Below are 19,400 nucleotides of genomic sequence, written 5' to 3' on the forward strand. Positions count from 1 at the left end.
ACATCTGGCAGTGCATGGACATGGTCACATGCCTTCCCCAAACAATGACTGGCTTCAGCGTTGATGTGGCCACAAGCAGCATGTCACATCTGAAGCCAGTCGTTGGCTGGAGTGGTGCATGTGACCATGTCCATCCACTGCCGGATGTAAACAGTACAGGGCCCGGACGATTGAGGCAAAATGGAGGACCAGAGCGTCGTGGAGCAGGTAAGTTTTTATCATCTATTTCATAGGCCTGGCTGAAGGCACTTGCATACAAATCAATATTCCCGGAAAAACCCCTTTAAATATTTGCAGTAGTTTCCCCACATAATCAATCATTTATTTAGATGTATCAGGGCTTGTTCTTTTTTTGCGGGATCAGTTGTAAGTTTCAATGGCCCCATGTGATAGGAAAAAAATGAAATTCTGCCATTTGTTTTTAAAATTTTCCCTGTTCACCTGTTTTTGCCAATGCTTTTGAACCCAAGTATCAGGTTTGTGCTGCGATTGCTTAAAATTATTCTTGGTCTACTTATTGTGTTTGAAAACAATAGTGTCTTTCTGAAATAACATTTAATATATATTTCCATTATGTAGTTATCCAGGCACAATATGATAATTGGAAAGAATTCCTGATGAAACAGCTGGTTGGGTCTAGGACTATTCCAGCAGAGTTCCATGTTAAGGTAAGCACTGCTTCCATACAAAGAATATTAGCCATCAGCCTTAACTACTTGCTGCTCCCATGATACACAGCACTACACTATATGGATAAATATCCAGTAGACTTGACCATCACATCTCTATGAGCTTGTTAGATATCCCATTTCAAAACCTAATATGGAGTTGGGTTCCCTTTGCTATAATAGCCTCCACTCTTCTGGCCTGGCCTTCTACAAAAATTTTTAGTGTGTCTGTGCGAATTTGTGCTCACAAGGGGCGAAACTACTTCCAGTGGCAGAGTGACCTGGGCGCTAATGGATGTCTGTTATCCATTATGGCCCAGGCCTTATTTTTGGCACGTGCCCTCTCCAGCGGGCACAATGTAGTGACATCATCACGTTTGCTGGGCTGAATAAAAGAGGGCATGGGTCAAGGATCATTCCCCGCCTTGTGCACTCTGAGGCACAATGGTGTCACTGCATTGCATCTGTTGGAGAGAGCTGGATGTCTCCCATTAATCGAGCAACAGGCTAGGTGAGTATTAATGTTTTTATTTTATTAACACTACAAGAACTATGTGGGGGGGGGACTAAGAGGACGAAACTATTAGGAAGGGGCACCAAGTGGGTATGCTACAGTGTGGGGGCACTAAGAGAGCATTACTATTGTGTGGATTCACTAAGAGGCATAACTACTGTGAAAGGGGCACTAAGGAAATACACCTACTGAGTATGTAGGGGGTTATATGGCAAATGTGGGTGGTCTTAACTGGCCGCCAGAGGAGGGGTTGCAGGGAAGTTGCTCGGGGTGAGGGGGCAGGGCATACAAAAATTTGCTAGCCTTCTGTAGTTACGCCACTGGTGCCCATTAAGCCAAAACAGCAATTGGAATGTCCTGCCCAGATTTCTGGACAGGAAGGTCTGGTTTACATTTGGCATTCCAGTTCATCCTAAAGGTTTTCCGTAGCGCTGAGCTTTAGGGCCCTGTGCAGCTTCAGTTCCTCTACACTGACCTCTACAAACCATGGGCGTATGTAGTAAGCTTGTATGCCAGAAAACTGGTATGCAGAATCACACATTTTTGTGCAAATACCGTTTTGCGCTCCAAAAGTTGCACTTTTGTCGTCCCCCCCGCAGCCCCAGCACACCCCAATCTCAAAGGGGATCACTTTATTAACCATTTCTGCCATGTTCTAATAAAACAGTATTTTTTCTTAATATTTACCAAATGAAATTCCTCTATGGCAAGTGAAGTTCTGGTGAGCCTCTCCCATTCCCTAACCGTGGGTACAGCACTACCTTCCCCAATGTCCAACAATACATTTACTTGCTTGAAACAGGGGATTTTTTCCATCACCCCCAGAATGCATATCTCAAATTGCCTGGGTATTTTAATCCTGTGATATTGCTCTATTCTGTCATTAACCTTTCCCCAGAACTCTTTAGTTTTTATGCATAGCCAGAGTATATGGACATACTTCCCCACATTTTAGGCAACTAAAGATTTCCACCTCATCACCACGACGGCTACAAGGAGATTGAACCCTGACTTCTGTAGGGGCAGGAACAGAGAGAGGGTTTAAATCCCCCCCTACCACCACCAACACCAGTGTTTCCTGTCCCTACAGAGGACAGGGGCAGACAGAGTCTCCCTGTGGGGAGATGAAGATGGATAACTTCCTGACACCTTACCTGGTGAAGGAGGGAGGCCTCGCTCCATTTCTATATGTGAGCCTGCTCCCGGGTCGCGATCTCCCGCCGGGCCTGCTTGGCTTTCGCCGGGTGCGCGCCTAAGCGCTTCAGAAAAGCGGCAGACGTCACTTCCGGTGGACGGGGGAAGTGACGTCATCCAGGAAGCGTCTCCAGTCCAAATTTCGGCGCCAGCAAGTGCCGAACGTCTCTGTGTACCGGCGTACATCGGAGTCAGCGTGCAGTCATGTCGACTTAACCCCGCTCCCCTGGAGACCCTTCTGTGCCGCCTGCCGTAAGTTCCCCTGTGGGGAAGCGCTTTTTATGCCCTGTTACTTGTTCTTAGACACTGTACCAGGTTGCTTGTTCCTCCTCCTCCACATCTCTGGTTGGGGCTTCTGGCTATTTATCTCCATGTATACTTTCATGGCTGATGGGGGTTATTCTTCCCAGGTCCCTTAGGAGGCTCAGAAAAATATCAGAAAATAGGCTAAGTCTGTGTCCTGCCTCAAACGGCTTCCGGACGACTACCGCAAGAGGCTATGCAAGGACTGCATCTCTAGCGTTATTGCTGAAGAACAGCCTTCTTGCTTTGACGAATTGAGGTCCATGATACATGAGGAAGTAAAAACCTCCTTATCCCAAATTTCCCCCTTACCCAGGGACCCACCTCCACCTAAAAAGCGACGGGGGCCATCTCCTTATTTATCAGACCCGGAGGTGATAGGGGAAGATGCTTCATCATCTAGAGCCTGGGAGGACGAGGAGGCATCCTCTGATATTGAGACTACAGAATCAGATAGGGAATTTTGTTTTTCGTTGGATGAAATGCCAGACCTTCTAAGGGCTATCCGGGCCACTATGGGGGTAGAAGAAACCCCAAGAGCCCACTCAGTTCAGGACGAAATGTTTGGGAGACTCCGGGTTAAAAAGACCCGTGTGTTTCCAATCAATGAGAACATACGAGATATGGTGCTCGACGAATGGTCCAACCCAGAGAAGCGGTTGGGGGTGTCCAGGGCCTTTTAAGAACCGTCTGTTATTTGACACTAACGAAGGGAAAATTTTCAACGAAACACCAAAAGTTGACATTCAAGTCGCAAAAGTCAATAAAAAGACTGCCTTGCACTTTGAAGACACCTCTCAGTTGCGTGACCCCATAAATAGGAAGGCAGATAGTCTTTTAAAAAAATCGTGGGAAGCGGCCATGTTTAATTTAAAAGCGAACATCGCAGCCACCTCGGTAGCAAGGTCCATGAGGTTGTGGCTAGATGTGCTAGAATCTCACATCAGAGATAATACTCCCAGGGAAGAGATCTTAAGGTCCCTCCCCTTATTGAAGTCCGCCACAGCATTTATGGCAGATGCCTCAGCAGAATCTCTCAGATTTGCTGCGAAAGATGCCGGTCTTTCCAATGCGGCCCGCCGCGACTTGTGGATGAAGAGCTGGTCAGGCGACAACACATCAAAGATAAAATTATGCTCCATCCTGTTCTCAGGGGAGTACGTCTTTGGCCCTGTCTTGGACCGTATCTTAGAAAAGGCTGCGGACAAGAAAAAGGGCTTCCCAGAGGAGAGACCCTATAAAAGGAAATATCCCTTTCGGGCCCCCACTAGCCAGAACAAATCCTTTAGGGATAAAGGGAAGTCAGGACGCTGGAGCTATCCGAAAGGGAGCAGGGGTAGAAGTAACCCCTCTTCCTCCCAAAATAAGTCCTCGGATAAACAATGACGCCAGAGTCGGGGGGAGATTGAAGAATTTTCTGACTCCTTGGGAGTCCATTACCCCGAATCCTTGGGTCCGGGACATCATAAAATTCGGATACCGAATCGAACTTTCTTCATCTCCCCCAAACCGCTTCATTGTTACCAATCCAAACTCCTCCAATGTACGCAAAAAGATTCTGCAAGGAATTCAAAGCCTTCTGGCGATGGATGTGATAGTACGGGTCCCATCAACACAGCTAGGACAGGGGTTCTATTCAAATCTTTTTCTGGTGGAGAAAAAAGAAGGCTCATTCCGTACGATTATAAACTTAAAAGCCCTGAACAAATTTATAATTTATCGGAAATTCAGGATGGAATCCCTAAAGTCCCTGATTCCTTTAATAGGGAGGAATGCTCTGATGTGTTCAGTAGATCTTCAGGACGCTTACTACCACGTCCCAATTCATCCAGAATCCCAAAAGTTCTTGAGATTTGCCATCCAGGACCACAGGGGGGTAACCCGTCACTTCCAGTTTACGGCCCTTCCCTTTGGGATATCATCTGCGCCCAGAGTCTTCACGAAACTGGTAGTCGAGGTGGTGGCCTTCCTGAGACAAGGGATTGGTGATTATACCATACCTGGACGATTTCCTCCTGATTGGGAATTCAGAGAACAAACTCCGAACAGACTTATTAACCTTCCTCTCTCTCATCCACGATCTAGGGTGGTTGGTGAACCAGAAAAAGTCAAATCTTGTACCTTCCAGCAATATCCAGTTTTTGGGTGTCGTCCTGGATTCCCGGGCTCAACATACCTTTCTTCCACCAGACAAGGTCAAAAACCTCCAATTGAAGGTTCGATGGTTTCAGAACAGGAGGTCTTGTCCCATAAGGGAAGCTATGAGTCTCCTGGGTCTTCTCTCATCCTGCATTCCGTCCGTCCCATGGAGCCAGACCCACTTCCGATCCCTCCAGTCATGGATCCTCAGAACTTGGAACAAGCAACAGTCCTCCTTGGATCACAAAGTTCTGATCCCTCTAGCGGTGAAGACCTCCCTAGACTGGTGGAAAAGCACAAGCAATCTGTCCTTGGGAGTTGCCTGGGAGAAGACTCCCATCATTCAAGTGCTTACAGATGCAAGCGAAAAAGGATGGGGAGCAAAAGTGGGAGATCACTTCTTTCAGGGTTCCTGGATTCCAACAACCCGCTCTCAATCTTCCAACTTCAGAGAGCTGGAAGCGGTCTGGAAAGCTCTGAAAGCTGCAGAAATCCTTCTCGTGGGTCGACACGTAAAAATTCTTTCAGACAATACGACAACGGTAGCATACCTCTCTCACCAGGGAGGCACAAGATCGGAGAAACTGATGTCAGTCGCAAGAAAGATCTTCAATTGGGCAGAGTCCCACGTGAGATCCATCTCCGCAATTCATTTGAAAGGGATACTGAATGTGGAAGCAGACTATCTCAGTCGCCAGTTAATAGACCATATCAAAGATAAAATTATGCTCCATCCTGTTCTCAGGGGAGTACGTCTTTGGCCCTGTCTTGGACCGTATCTTAGAAAAGGCTGCGGACAAGAAAAAGGGCTTCCCAGAGGAGAGACCCTATAAAAGTAAATATCCCTTTCAGGACGTGTTTCAGGTTCTGGTAGAAAGATGGGGCACTCCACAAGTGGACCTGTTCCCCTCCAAGAAGAACGCAAAGGTACCAACATTCGGTTCATTGAACCCACGGGACAATCCTTGGGTGCTGGATGCGCTCACGATTCATTGGGACTGGGATCTCTGTTATGCGTTTCCACCCCTTCCTCTACTTCCCAGGATAATTCAAAAACTCAACCTAGATGACACGTCTCTAATTCTAATAGCTCCCTATTGGCCGAAAAGGAGCTGTTTCCCTTCCTTAAAAAACCTATCACTAGAGGACCCATGGCCTCTTCCTTCCAGGAGGGACCTGCTTCATCAAGGGCCAATTCCACACCCAAACCCGAGCATCCTCAAGTTATCAGCTTGGATCCTGAGGTCCAGAGGTTGAAGTCACAAGGGCTTTCTGACCAAGTGATATCTACCCTGAAAGCGAGTAGGAAGGAGGTTACCTTCTCGATCTATCTAAAGATTTGGAAGAGATTCTGTTCCTGGATTGGTAACCCTGCCCCAAACTTAGAGCTGCCCAATTTTCAGAAAATCTTGGACTTCCTCCAGCAGGGACTTGAATTAGGTCTTAGACCTTCCACCTTGAAGGTACAAGTCTCGGCCCTAACTTGTTTTTTTGATCAAGATCTAGCCAATCATCGCTGGATCAAAAGATTTATGAAAGCTGCTTCTCGGCTACGCCCCTCTCTAAAATCCAGGATCCCCAACTGGGACCTTAATACGGTGCTCACAGGCCTAACACTTGCCCCGTTTGAGCCCCTGTCTATCTCTAAAGACCACATTCTTGGTGGCCATCACGTCCGCAAGAAGGCTAGGCGAGATTCAAGCTCTATCGATATAAGAACCCTATCTCCGTATCACCGATGATAGAATTATTCTTAAATTAGATCCAGGTTTTTTGCCTAAAGTAGTATCGGATTTCCACCGTAACCAGGAGATAGTTTTACCTTCCTTTTGCAGTAATCCCTCTAATGATAGGGAATCTAGCTTCCACTCACTAGACGTAAGACGCTCAGTCTTACGGTATCTCGAAGTGTCAAAAGGTTTCCGTAGATCCAACAACCTATTTGTCTTATTCTCAGGTAAGAATAAGGGTCTAAAAGCCTCCAGGTCCTCCTTAGCACGGTGGATTAAGGATTCCATTTCCTATGAGTCCCAAGGCCTTCCTTGCCCCTCAAATTTGAGAGCTCACTCTACCCGAGCGATGTCCTCCTCCCAGGCCGAGCGGGCCAGAGCTTCTCTTGAGGAGATCTGTAAAGCTGCTACTTGGTCTAACATTCACACCTTTACAAAACACTATAGGCTAGACCTATCTAGTTCAGATTTGTCTTTTGGACGTAAGGTCCTTCAGGCGGTCGTCGTCCCCTAAGCTATAATTTTTTATATCTCCTTGTAGCCGTCGTGGTGATGAGGTGGAAAGCCGGAATTAGACTTACCGGTAATTCAGTTTCCACGAGATCACCACGACAGCACATATATTCCCTACCCTTTGTTTATTCTTACCTGGGAGGTTATGAAGTAATACCCTCTCGACTTATTATTTTGCGTTCTCACCACTTATTTCTGTCTCTGTAATTTTGGACACACTGGTGTTGGTGGTGGGAGGGGGGGATTTAAACCCTCTCTCTGTTCCTGCCCCTACAGAGGTCAGGGGTCAATCTCCTTGTAGCCGTCGTGGTGATCTCATGGAAACTGAATTACCGGTAAGTCTAACTCTGGCTTTTAGGTTTGTAGCATTTCATTAATATCCTAGGGGAATAGTACAGGCGATATAGTATATTAAAGGGTTTCTACCACCAGAAATACTGTTATGTAGCTGACATTAGCGATTCGCTAATGTCAGCACTACATAACAGTATGTTTCTAACATTAGTCCCTGCAGCTGTTTTTTTTTAAAAAAAGCACTTTTATAGATATGCTAATGAGCCTATAGGTGCTATGTGGGTGTCATTAGCACCTAGAGGGCTCCGTCCACTAACCATTTCAGTGAGGAAGCCGGCGCCGGGAGAATACAGAAGCGCACGGCGCAGGCGCGGGAATTGGTATGAGCTACTGAGAAGTTTCACGTCAATCAACAGGAGCGGGGCGGGCTGGAGGGACGCGATGGGCGGCTGAAATGGTTAGTGGACGGAGCCCTCTAGGTGCTAATGACGCCCACATAGCACCTAGAGGCTTATTAGCATATCTATAAAAGTGCTTTTTTAACAAAAACGGCTGCAGGGACTAATGTTAGAAACATACTGTTATGTAGTGCTGACATTAGCACATCGCTAATGTCAGTCAGCTACATAACAGTATTTCTGGTGGTAGAAACCTTTTAAATTGGGTAATCCTATGGGAAAAGTTCTTTGAAATCCTATTTTTTCTTGTATAGCCAGATCTCAGAACTCTTCTCTCTGAGGATTTATAACATCTCACCATTTATACATTAAACTAATAGCTGCTCTCTTCTTAGTTTTTCGCTGTAATAAGCATCCATATATTTTAGATACAAATTTTCCCCCTGGTGTCAATTTAGAAATATTAACTAATGACTGTGGGAGAGTATCGATTTGTGTATGTTTTCCTAACGATGCTCGTAATGCATATTTTAATTGTAAATAATAAAACCTCAGGTCTATATTACCAAGTACATACTCCTTTTTAAGATCTTCATACAATATTACATCCCCCTGTCTCCATACCTGGCCTAGTTTATAGACTCCATGTTTCCACCAAATTTTCTGTTCAATTAGCTTAAATTCTGAACGATGGGTATTTTCCCACGATATGGTGTCAACATGGAGTCCAGTTTGATTTCACAATGCTCTTACCTGCCTCCAGACCCTATCCATCAGCTCAAATAGCGGTATCTTACTACCCTATTGTGTCAGAATACCAGCTTCTATTAATTGAAAGATAGTACAGTTCTCCAACCTATCATTTATCCCTTCAATCATGGCCTTGTATCTTTGCGTAACACTCCACGTTATCATGTTTTATATGTGCCCCGACATGAAATAAAGTTCCAAGTCTGGAACTGATAATCCACCCTCCTTCTCATGAATGCACATATGAGCATAAATATAGTTATCCCGCACATAGTTTTGTTTTTGTTTTTCCGCCAGTAGGAGCCGCTCATCTTCCAATTTGGAAACCTTCTCTATCCAATCCTCATAATTTCTATCTATGGGGTTTTCAATGTATTTTTTTTTCATATTTTCCTAATTTCCTGCCTCTTGTTCCAAGTCCATTATTTTTTTCCTTATCCCTTTCTTATATATTATTGTCTATTTTACAAAAATCCCTCTAATATAGGCCTTTGCGGCCTCCCATACAATATTGGTTGCTGCTGAGCCTTCATTCATATAAAAAAACTCCACTATCTCTTTTAAGATCCTATCGTGTATTCCAATTATATTTATCCACCATAAATTTATGTGCATCCCTCTTATTTTTTTATTGTTTTTAAACTTGTGATAACTTGATTATGGTCCGATATCCCACGCGGTCCATAACTAACCTTTTCAATTTCAAACAAACCTTTATTATTAGTAAAAACTAAATCAATCCGTGATAGACTCCTATGGGTCTTTGAAAAACATGAATATTTTTTTAATTTAGGGTGCATTACTCTCCAAATATCAATCCAACCCATTTCCTCCGTGATATTTTTAAATTTAGATCCCATGCAGAAGTTTTGAACATTACCCACCCTGCATCTATCCATTTTGCTATTCATAACATTATTAAAATCACCCGTGACTAAAAGTGGTTTATCCCCTACCTTAAGCACAAAATCGTGGATTTTCAATAGGACCTCTGTTTTAAAAGGTGGCAGTATATAAACATTGGCTATTATCCATGGTCTCCCTTCCAGTAAGCAGTCAATCAAAACGTATTGGCCCTCCACATCTATCTCTGTTTTCCTTATTTTTATCTTAATGTCGCAATGAATTAATACACTCACTCCTCTAGCATATGATGAATAAGGGCTCTTTCACACTTGCGTTATTGTCTTCCGGCATAGAGTTCCGTCGTCGGGACTCTATGCCGGAAGAATACTGATCAGGATTATCCTAATGCATTCTGAATGGAGAGTAATCCGTTCAGGATGCATCAGGATGTCTTCAGTTCCGGTACGGAACGTTTTTTGGCCGGAGAAAATACCGCAGCATGCTGCGCTTTTTGCTCCGGCCAAAAATCCTGAAGACTTGCCGCAAGGCCGGATCCGGGATCAATGCCCATTGAAAGGCATTGATCCGGATCCGGCCTTAAGCTAAACGTCGTTTCGGCGCATTGCCGGACCCGACGTTTAGCTTTTTCTGAATAGTTACCATGGCTACCGGGACGCTAAAGTCCTGACAGCCATGGTAAGTGTAGTGGGGAGCGGGGGAGCAGTATACTTACCGTCCGTGCGGCTCCCCGGGCGCTCCAGAGTGACGTCAGGGCGCCCCAAGCGCATGGATCACGTGATCACATGGATCACGTCATCCATGCGCATGGGGCGCTCTGACGTCATTCTGGAGCGCCCGGGGAGCCGCACGGACGGTAAGTATACTGCTCCCCCGCTCCCCGCTCCTACTATGGCAACCAGGACCTTAATAGCGTCCTGGGTGCCATAGTAACACTGAAAGCATTTGGAAGACGGTTCCGTCTTCAAATGCTTTCAGTACACTTGCGTTGTTACGGATCCGGCAGGCACCTCCGGCAACGGAAGTGCATGCCGGATCCCAACAACGCAAGTGTGAAAGAGGCCTAAACTGAATGAAAGGAGTGCTGTATCCACGGTCTGAATAGCCCATTTTTTGTCTCACTTGTCAAATGTGTCTCTTGTAGACAGACTATGGCAGGTAGGGTTCTGTGTATTGCGTCAAATACCGCCACTTTCTTTACACCCCTACTCAAACCCCTGATATTCCAAGAAACAATTCTCATACAGGCCTATTTTATTTTTTATTTTTCCCATGGTATACTGAAGAGCCCCCGAGGGGAGTGGGAGAGAGAAAGGCAAAAAAAAAACACCATGTAGTAGCTACCCTTCCCAACCCCATTCCCTTCTGAATGAGCCAGGCTATTTCCATCCTGGTTCTCTATCTAAACATTCCTCCTCCCGACCAGCCCCCAAACCGATTCACCCCTCATCTCCCTATCTTTTCTTTGATCCATACTTCAGCCGCCTCCACTGTGTCAAAAACCCAGTTCTTACTTTCCCATTCTATCCTCAATTTAGCCGGGAACATCATCGAATATTTCACATTATTATTTGAGCGTAATGTTTTTTTCACATCAATAAAGCGGCTTCTTTCCTTCACCGTTTCTTTTGCGTAGTCAGGGAATAACATTACTATTGCGCCTGAATATTTCCCTTTCTTCCTCGACCTGCGCAGTAGTTCCTCCTTATCCCTAACTGATAGTAGTTTGAAAATTATAGGTCTCGTTCCGGGCGGGGGCAACTTTGACGGGAGTCTATAGGCCCGCTCCACAAAGTTTTTATAATCTGAGATGTCCTGGCCCAGTTGTTCCTTCAACCAAATTTGTATAAACGCGCAAGGGTCTTGCCCCTCCGCGCCTTCTGGGATTCCCAGACATCTCAGATTAGGCCTTCTAGATCTATTTTCCAACTCCAATACTCTATTTTTCAGCTCCCTATTTTCCTCCTTTAGGAATTTTTTTTCTTTAGTTGTCTGCAGGAGGTCCTCAGAGTCGGATGCTCTTTTTTCTATTTCTATCAACCTTTCTTTGTATTTTTGTACATCCGCTCCGAGGAGTCCCACAGACTCCCTAATATTTCCCTCTTGATCTTGCCACGTCTCCTCTTTTTTTCTTTTTGAGGGACTATTCTGGCCACGCATATTGGTAACCAAAGTTACAGCTCCACACGTCTGCACTTTGGCAGACACCGACAGGCTCAAGGACCAGCCCACCTTCTGTTTTACATATTTGTGCAGGGTTGGTACTGCTTTTTTGGCAAAGAAATGACTGCTTGGGACTCTCCACCTCGGCTCGCACAAGCAATAATTTCTCTGAAAGGTACAGAGTCCACCACTTGGAAAGGGAGGGACTGCAGTACCAGCAACTTGGCCAGGAGCACATTCAGCTTCTGCACCAAAGGATGACCACACGCGTATTGCTGTCTCTTGGCAATTGCTTCTGTGATCGACTGGTGACGAAATGAGTGATGAGGAGTAGGAGGACGAGGGGCAGGAGCATTAGGACTGTTAGATGATGGGAAGGACAGACAGCTCCCTTCGGCTGAGGTGGTGGAGCCTTGACTGCCTGAAATCAGGTGCATGCTACTGGGTGATGCAGCGGTTGCTGCGGCAGGCTGGACCACCAGATTGGAGCCACGGTTCTCCTAGGCCACTTTATGGTGATGGTGCATATGTTGATGCAGGGCCGTGGTGCCAAGATTGGCACCATTGCCACACTTCACCTTCTGTCCACAGGTTTGGCAAAAAACTGCTACACCGCCGAGTAGGTGATTTTACCCCCAACAATCCGCACTGACTGACTGCTATGGCTGCTGCTTCCGTGAACCCCTGCACCACTACTTTCCGGGCAGGTAGGCTCGTGGTCTACCCCGGGCACGTATGGCTCCTGATCTCCCACTGCTGCCACCTTGTTGACTCCCGGCCATGCTACTGATTTGCTGGCTCCGCAGCTGCCTCATGCTCAAGCTGCCACCCTCTTCTCCCAATGATGATGAAGCCCCTTCATCACCCGGCTCACAATTGCGATTGGCTACATCATCATCGAGTACTGTCTGCACATCACTGATGTCCTCCTCAACGGTCTCTGAGCCAGGAGCCTGACCACTCTCAAAACCAGCTCCCACACCACTCTCCTCATCACTACTTGCCAGCCTACCAGAGGAAGCGGCGGATGTCTCCTCCAGATCTTGGCTTGGCAGTATCTGCCGACTGTCCTCTAGTAGCTCGTCCTCGCTGTATAGTGCAGGTGAGCCCACAGCATATAATACTTGTCTGGCTGAGGGAACAAAAAAGGACAGAGGCAGGTTGAGGAGAGGTGAGGGCACAGGGCCTGCTCCCGGTCCATGCAAATTAACGGTTGTGTCTGACGAACCCACCGAATCTTGGCTGGGGGTATCTGATGTCACTTGGGACTAAGTGGATGACAGACTCAACCATTCAAGCACCGCTGGCTTGCTGGTCAAGACACGACCGCTAAATGACACCGGGAGCTCAGGTCTCTTGAAGTGACCCCTGCTACCACGCCCCCTTACTCTGCTGTGACCTGTGCTTGCACCAGAAACATTTAGGACTCTGCCCCTCCCCTGTGCAGGGCCTGTCACTTCTTTGTCTGACATACTGTTAGATCAAATAAATAAATAAAAAGGAAATTAATACACCCCAAAAAAGGCTGTCATTTTGTCACTTCATTGCACAACGGCTGACAAGCCTTATTTTTCCACTAATACATCATAAAAAAGGCTTTAAAACATAACTGCACCGCTGAATGGCAAATATGACTTTTTTTTTCACTAATACACGCCAAAAAGGCTGTAATTTTGTCACTTCACTGCACAAAGGCTAATAAGCCCCTTTTTTTCGACAAATACACCCAAAAAAAGGTCTCAAAACACAACTGCACCGCTGAACGACTAATAACATTTTTTTTTTTATACTAATGCACCCCAAAAAAGGCTGAAATTTTGGCACTTCACCGCACAACGGCAAATGAGCCCTTTGTTTCTACTAATACATCACAAAAAAGGCTTTAAAACATGTAACTGCACCGCTGAACAGCTAAGGGTACTTTCACACTAGCGTTTTTCTTTTCCGGTATTGAGTTCCGTCCTAGGGGCTCAATACCGGAAAAAAACTGATCAGTTTTATCCTAATGCATTCTGAATGGAGAGCAATCCGTTCAGTATGCATCAGGATGTCTTCAGTTCAGTCACTGTACGGTTTTTGGATGGAGAAAATAATGCAGTATTTTCTCCGTCCAAGATTCCGGAACACTTGCCGGAATGCCGGATCCGGCATTATTTTACATTGAAATGCATTAATGCCGGATCCGGCCCTAAGTGTTCCGGAAAAACGGAACCGGGTTTACAGTCCGCGCATGCGCAGACCTTTAAAAATATATATATAAAAAAAAAATACCGGATCCGTTTTTCCAGATGACAACCAGAGAGACGGATGCGGTATTGCAATACATTTGTTAGACGGATCTGCATCCGGATCCGTTTACAAATGGCATCCGTTTGCATACAGATTGCCGAATCCGGCAGGGGCGGGGCTTAGGGGGTAGGGGGGGGGGCTGACTGATTCACGCGCATAACAAAACACAAGGTGCATATTAAAATATATAACACTATATAACGACTATATAAACTGACTATGGTCAGGTACTAAGGTACTGCTGCACTGGTCTCTGCTGCACTGTACCGTATTTTTCGCCCTATAAGATGCACCTAGGTTTTAGAGGAGAACAATAAGAAAAAAATATTTTTCATTACACCTCAGGTCAGACCAGCAATCAGACCCCCAATGTTAATCAGACCTCAGATCAGGCCCCCAATGGCTCAGATCAACCCCCAAACCTTTAGCCATCCATCAGCCCCCAATGTCAGCCATAAGCCCCCCCCAATGTCAGCCATAAGCCCCCCAATGTCAGCCATAAGCCCTCCCTATGTCAGCCATAAGCCCCCCTATGTCAGCCATATGTCTGCCCCTCATGCCTGCCCCTCATGTCTGCCCCTCATGTCAGCCATATGTCTGCCCCTCATGTCAGCCATATGTCTGCCCCTCATGTCAGCCATATGTCTGCCCCTCATGTCAGCCATATGTCTGCCCCTCATGTCAGCCATATGTCTGCCCCTCATGTCAGCCATATGTCTGCCCCTCATGTCAGCCATATGTCTGCCCCTCATGTCAGCCATATGTCTGCCCCTCATGCCAGCCATATGTCTGCCCCTCATGCCAGCCATATGTCTGCCCCTCATGTCAGCCATATGTCTGCCCCTCATGTCAGCCATATGTCTGCCCCTCATGTCAGCCATATGTCTGCCCCTCATGTCAGCCATATGTCTGCCCCTCATGTCAGCCATATGTCTGCCCCTCATGTCAGCCATATGTCTGCCCCTCATGTCAGCCATATGTCTGCCCCTCATGTCAGCCATATGTCTGCCCCTCATGTCAGCCATATGTCTGCCCCTCATGTCAGCCATATGTCTGCCCCTCATGTCAGCCATATGTCTGCCCCTCATGTCAGCCATATGTCTGCCCCTCATGTCAGCCATATGCCTGCCCCTCATGTCTGCCATATGCCTGCCCCTCATGTCTGCCATATGCCTGCCCCTCATGTTAGCCATATTTCTGCCCCTCATGCCTGCCCCTCATGTCAGCCATATGTCCCCCAGGTCAGCCATCAGCCCCTAGTGCAAATAAAAAAAACACTTACCTCTCCTGCTCCTGGTCACCATCGCGATCCTCTTCATTCTGCTGTCGGCTGGCTGTGTATAGCGGCGCACAGCCGATAGCCGAGCCGTGGACCAGGAAGTGGTGAGTACAGATCCTTCACCGCTTCCTGGTCCTTCTGTACTAATGAAGCGTTTCCATAATAGAAGCGCTTCATTAGTACAGAGTTAAAGACTGCCCTGATCGCCGCGGCAAACCATCTTCCAGGGCCCGGTCCTGGGCTGCGGCCCGGCGGTTGGGGACCGCTGCTTTAGAACATATAACTCAGCGCCGCCTCCGAAATCGTCCACCCCCTCAGCCAGATCCCGTGCGGCTATGAGAGGATGGCTGCAATAGGGCGGTCAAGGCAGGTTTGAGCGAAGTGCGCCGGACGGCGCATGCGCACTTCGCTCAACGAGGCCGCTGCCAGGGGTCCGCAGGGGCGCATCAGGTTATACCTAGTGCGCACGCGCGGGATCTGGCTGAGGAGAGCGGACGATTTCGGAGGCGGCGCTGAGGTGAGGGAGGCGGCGCTGAGGTGAGGAAGGCGGCTCTATAGAAAGGGAGGGCGGTGATTTCTACTGTGAAGGCGGCGCTGGGCACCAGACAGAGTTGGCTGCAGCCGGGCACCCTGTATGAAGCGACGTCCCCTTGGACACATTAGGTAGGTGAATGACTTGTTATAAAAACCTGTTTTATATGCTAATAGAGCCACAGGCACATTTAATAAGGTCAGTTTCGGATTCAGGGTATTAGTAGGGACCTGGCCATATGTTTAGGTTATAGGCCTCAAATCTCATGACAGAATCCCTTTAAAGTCTTTAATACCACTTTCCCTAGCGCCTGTTACGTCTTTTCCTGCACTAAGTACACTGGAAAATGGCTGAATCCAAGATAGCTGAGGCTATTTACAGGGCTGGGACATCACAGGGGCTGGCTACATGCATGGAATTGTGTGTGATCCTTCGCTCCCAGAGTTCTTTGCTCCATGTCCTAATACGTGCAGAAGCCATTTTAGGAAAAAATGCTATTCGTTATCACGATGCGTGAGGAAATTCGGATTTGGTGCAAATCAAATTTTTCCTGAAATGCGGATAGAATTCCACTTCGTCATCTTCGATTCGCTCCTCTCTAGTTGTAATCATACTGACTCAGAGAATAATGGTAACAGGTCAGTTTTACAGCTTTGATCACGCTGTAAAAACAAATGCTATAAAACTGTGGCGGAATAGTTTTTTCATAATTATAATCCATTTGAATTTTTTCCCAGCCTCTCACTACATTGTAGATTGTGTACATTGTATGCAACTTTTAATGGAGAAATTAGAAAGTACAACTGCATTCCCCATGTAATAACAATTCTGGAGCATCTATTCTTATGTCTGTATGTTGTTCCATTCCATTATTATTTCTACGAGAAGTTATGAATGAATTGCTATTAGCCTTCAGTAAGAGTACAGAGGGGAGGTAACCAGTTGGGGGGGTGTACCTGCACAGTCTGAAAATGGCAGCAGTGATTGCTAGAGTCAATCTGTGCAGGTACACACTCTCAACTGGTTACCTCCCCTCTGTACCCTTACTGAAGGCTAATAGCAATTAATTCATAACATCTAGTAGAAATAATAAAGGAATGGAACAACATACAGACATAAGAATAGATGATCCAGAATTGTTATTACATGGGGAATGCATGAAGCTATTAAAATAGGCATGTCAGGAGTGTTGAAAGGTCCTCTTTAAAATTTTGCTCGTACAGTAACCTTTCTCTAAAGAAAAAAAAAATGGTACAGACCATTTTAGTCCTGTAAAATGCATCCATAGGAGAGCTGGATAGGACTAAACATGGTGTTAGTGAAGTGAGCTGGCTTTTAATTAACTGTCCAGTTATCTAACAGGTGAATGTTATTGTATCAGGGAGCAGAACATAGACAGTATGTACAGTATTACTACCTGCAACAGCACTTCTTCATCACGTTTGTCAGTTTTTGTGTAGAAGCAAATCTGTGTGTTGTTTTTTTTTTTACACTAAACTTTATTAACAACATGACATCACCGAGAGACAGGCAGCCATTTTTCAAATCATCTAAAGACATACATATGAACACACGTAATGATATAGTTACTATAACAACCACAATAAAAATTATTCCACCACTAGTCCTAATTACATATCACATGGATGTGTCCTATGTGCTGACCCAGGGACATGTCATGTAATATTGCTGCTTATTGCATGTCAGGGATTGGAAAATGTGAAGAGACTGATGCCATGTTTTATTTAGGCCATGGATGCATTACTTAGGACTGATACATGGGCTATACCATTCTATTGCATGTAGTGGTCAACTGCTTGATATAAGAAATGTATGGAAGCACAATTCTGACACAATAGAAAACAGATCTGTCCCCCATTGACTCAATGGTGTTCATGACTGATCCGTCCTTGCTATGTTAAAGATAATACAACTGGATCCAATCATAACAGATGCAGATGGTTGTATTAACAATAACGGAAGTGTTTTTGCTGATCCGTGCCGGAACAGGGAAAACGCAAGTGTGAAAGTAGCCTAACTCCTGTCTGTACAGCATAATGGTATAGCCCATGAATCAGTCAGTCCTGCATAATGCATCCATGACTTAAATAATGTAATACAGTGATCCCTCAGGATACAATATTTTCAACATATAATGGTCTTTTCTGACCCATCGTAAGTTGAAACCAGACTCAACATACAATGCCTCAGACTCAGATCCAACCAATCAAGGTCACTTCTCTGGTAAAATACTGTATTAGTTGCTAGTAAGCAGCTTTTCCTGACTGTTATATGTAATGACTTGTTTTATCTGTCTTAGTTATCTGCTTATTTTTCTTAAATCTTCATTTTCTCTTATCCTGGATGACATTTTGGGGCTTTGGAACTGATTAAGCAACTTACAATGGTTTCAACTTACAATGGTCATCCTGGAACCAATTAATATTGTATCTTGAGGGACCACTGTAATTGCATCAGTCATATGGCACCCCACTGATATTCAATAAGCAGCAGTGTTTTACATTGCATACATGAGCTGGGGCAGCACACAGGACGCATACATGGAATATCTACTACATAGGACTAATGGTGGAAGCCATTGTGGCTATTACAACTACTTCACTGAATGTGTGCTCACATGGCTGCCTATTTCCAGGTAATTTGTAAAATGACGCCTGTCTATAGGTGATGTTGTTAATAAAGTAAACTGTAAAATATAAAATAAAAAAAATTACTTGCACAACACCTACAGGGGAGACAAAGAGAACAATGTTAGATGTGTTTCTACACTGACAGTCATAATAACGTGCTGCTGTAGACCGCAATACTGCATATATTGTATACACTTATGCTGCATCTCAGTAAACTGCTGTTCATCTGTTAAATCTATTCACACCATGGCAAGTCCACAGAACAAAAATCATTCACCTTGTCAGCGGTTTTGGCAGCAGCAGTCCCCAACAGACTTTAGGGCCTGCTTCCCAGCAATACGGCTCTTAGCCCTTTAGTACGGCACACAAAATGCAGATCCCAAACCAAAGAGACTCCACAGATTTTCACAGTGAAATGGAGGATAATCCACATCCAACTGAGACTGCTGGCTGGGTTTTATTGCCTAGCCAACACCCGGCCTGGAACGTGGGGAACAGCCACCCACCTGTCACGGCCACGGTTATGGTCGTGACTCCTTGGGAGTCGCATACAGTTGCCCGCGGTTTTGGTTGTTGTGTCAACCGCAGCTGAGGCATTATGTAGTTGGCCTCATTCAGTTTGCGGAAGTCGTTACAGAAGTGCAATGTCCCATCCGGCTTAGGTATTATCGGACTGGCCCATTCACTTTTTGACTCCTCAATGACACCTAGCTGTAGCTTTAGCTGCACTTCCTCCGAGATGGCTTGTCGCCGAGCCTCGGGTACCTGGTATGGTTTTAACTGGACTTTTGCCTGAGGCTCAGTGATAATGTCATGTCGGATTATGGAAGTGCGACCAGGAAGGCCGGAGAACACATCCGTGTTCCGACTAACGAACTCCCTGGCTTCCTGAGCCTGTTTAGAGGAGAGGCTGTCAACAATTTTTACTGTGGCAGCCGCTTCCCTTGCTTCAGAAAGAGGGACCGAATCCGCTTCCCCTAAAAACCCTGGACGTGGGCTGTCTTCTGTACAGGTTTCCCTATCTTTCCAGGGTTTGAACAGATTCACATGATACACCTGCTCCGGCTTTCGCCTCCCCTGCTGATGTACCTTGTAATCTACCTCTCCAATTTTTTCAAG

The 19,400-nt window shown here is 45.9% G+C and overlaps 1 protein-coding gene across 1 annotated transcript in view; it reads left to right on the forward strand.

The window, feature by feature from the left end:
• Nucleotides 1–19,400, forward strand: part of L3MBTL2 (L3MBTL histone methyl-lysine binding protein 2) — an 837,765-nt gene that overhangs the window by 388,933 nt on the left and 429,432 nt on the right. The window contains exon 8 of the mRNA XM_040406869.1: nucleotides 580–668. Coding sequence (XP_040262803.1) covers nucleotides 580–668 — 89 coding nt within the window. The remainder of the gene's footprint in view (nucleotides 1–579; nucleotides 669–19,400) is intronic.

This window comes from Bufo bufo, chromosome 9 (genome assembly GCF_905171765.1).
Source record: "Bufo bufo chromosome 9, aBufBuf1.1, whole genome shotgun sequence".
Lineage (NCBI taxonomy): Eukaryota > Metazoa > Chordata > Amphibia > Anura > Bufonidae > Bufo > Bufo bufo.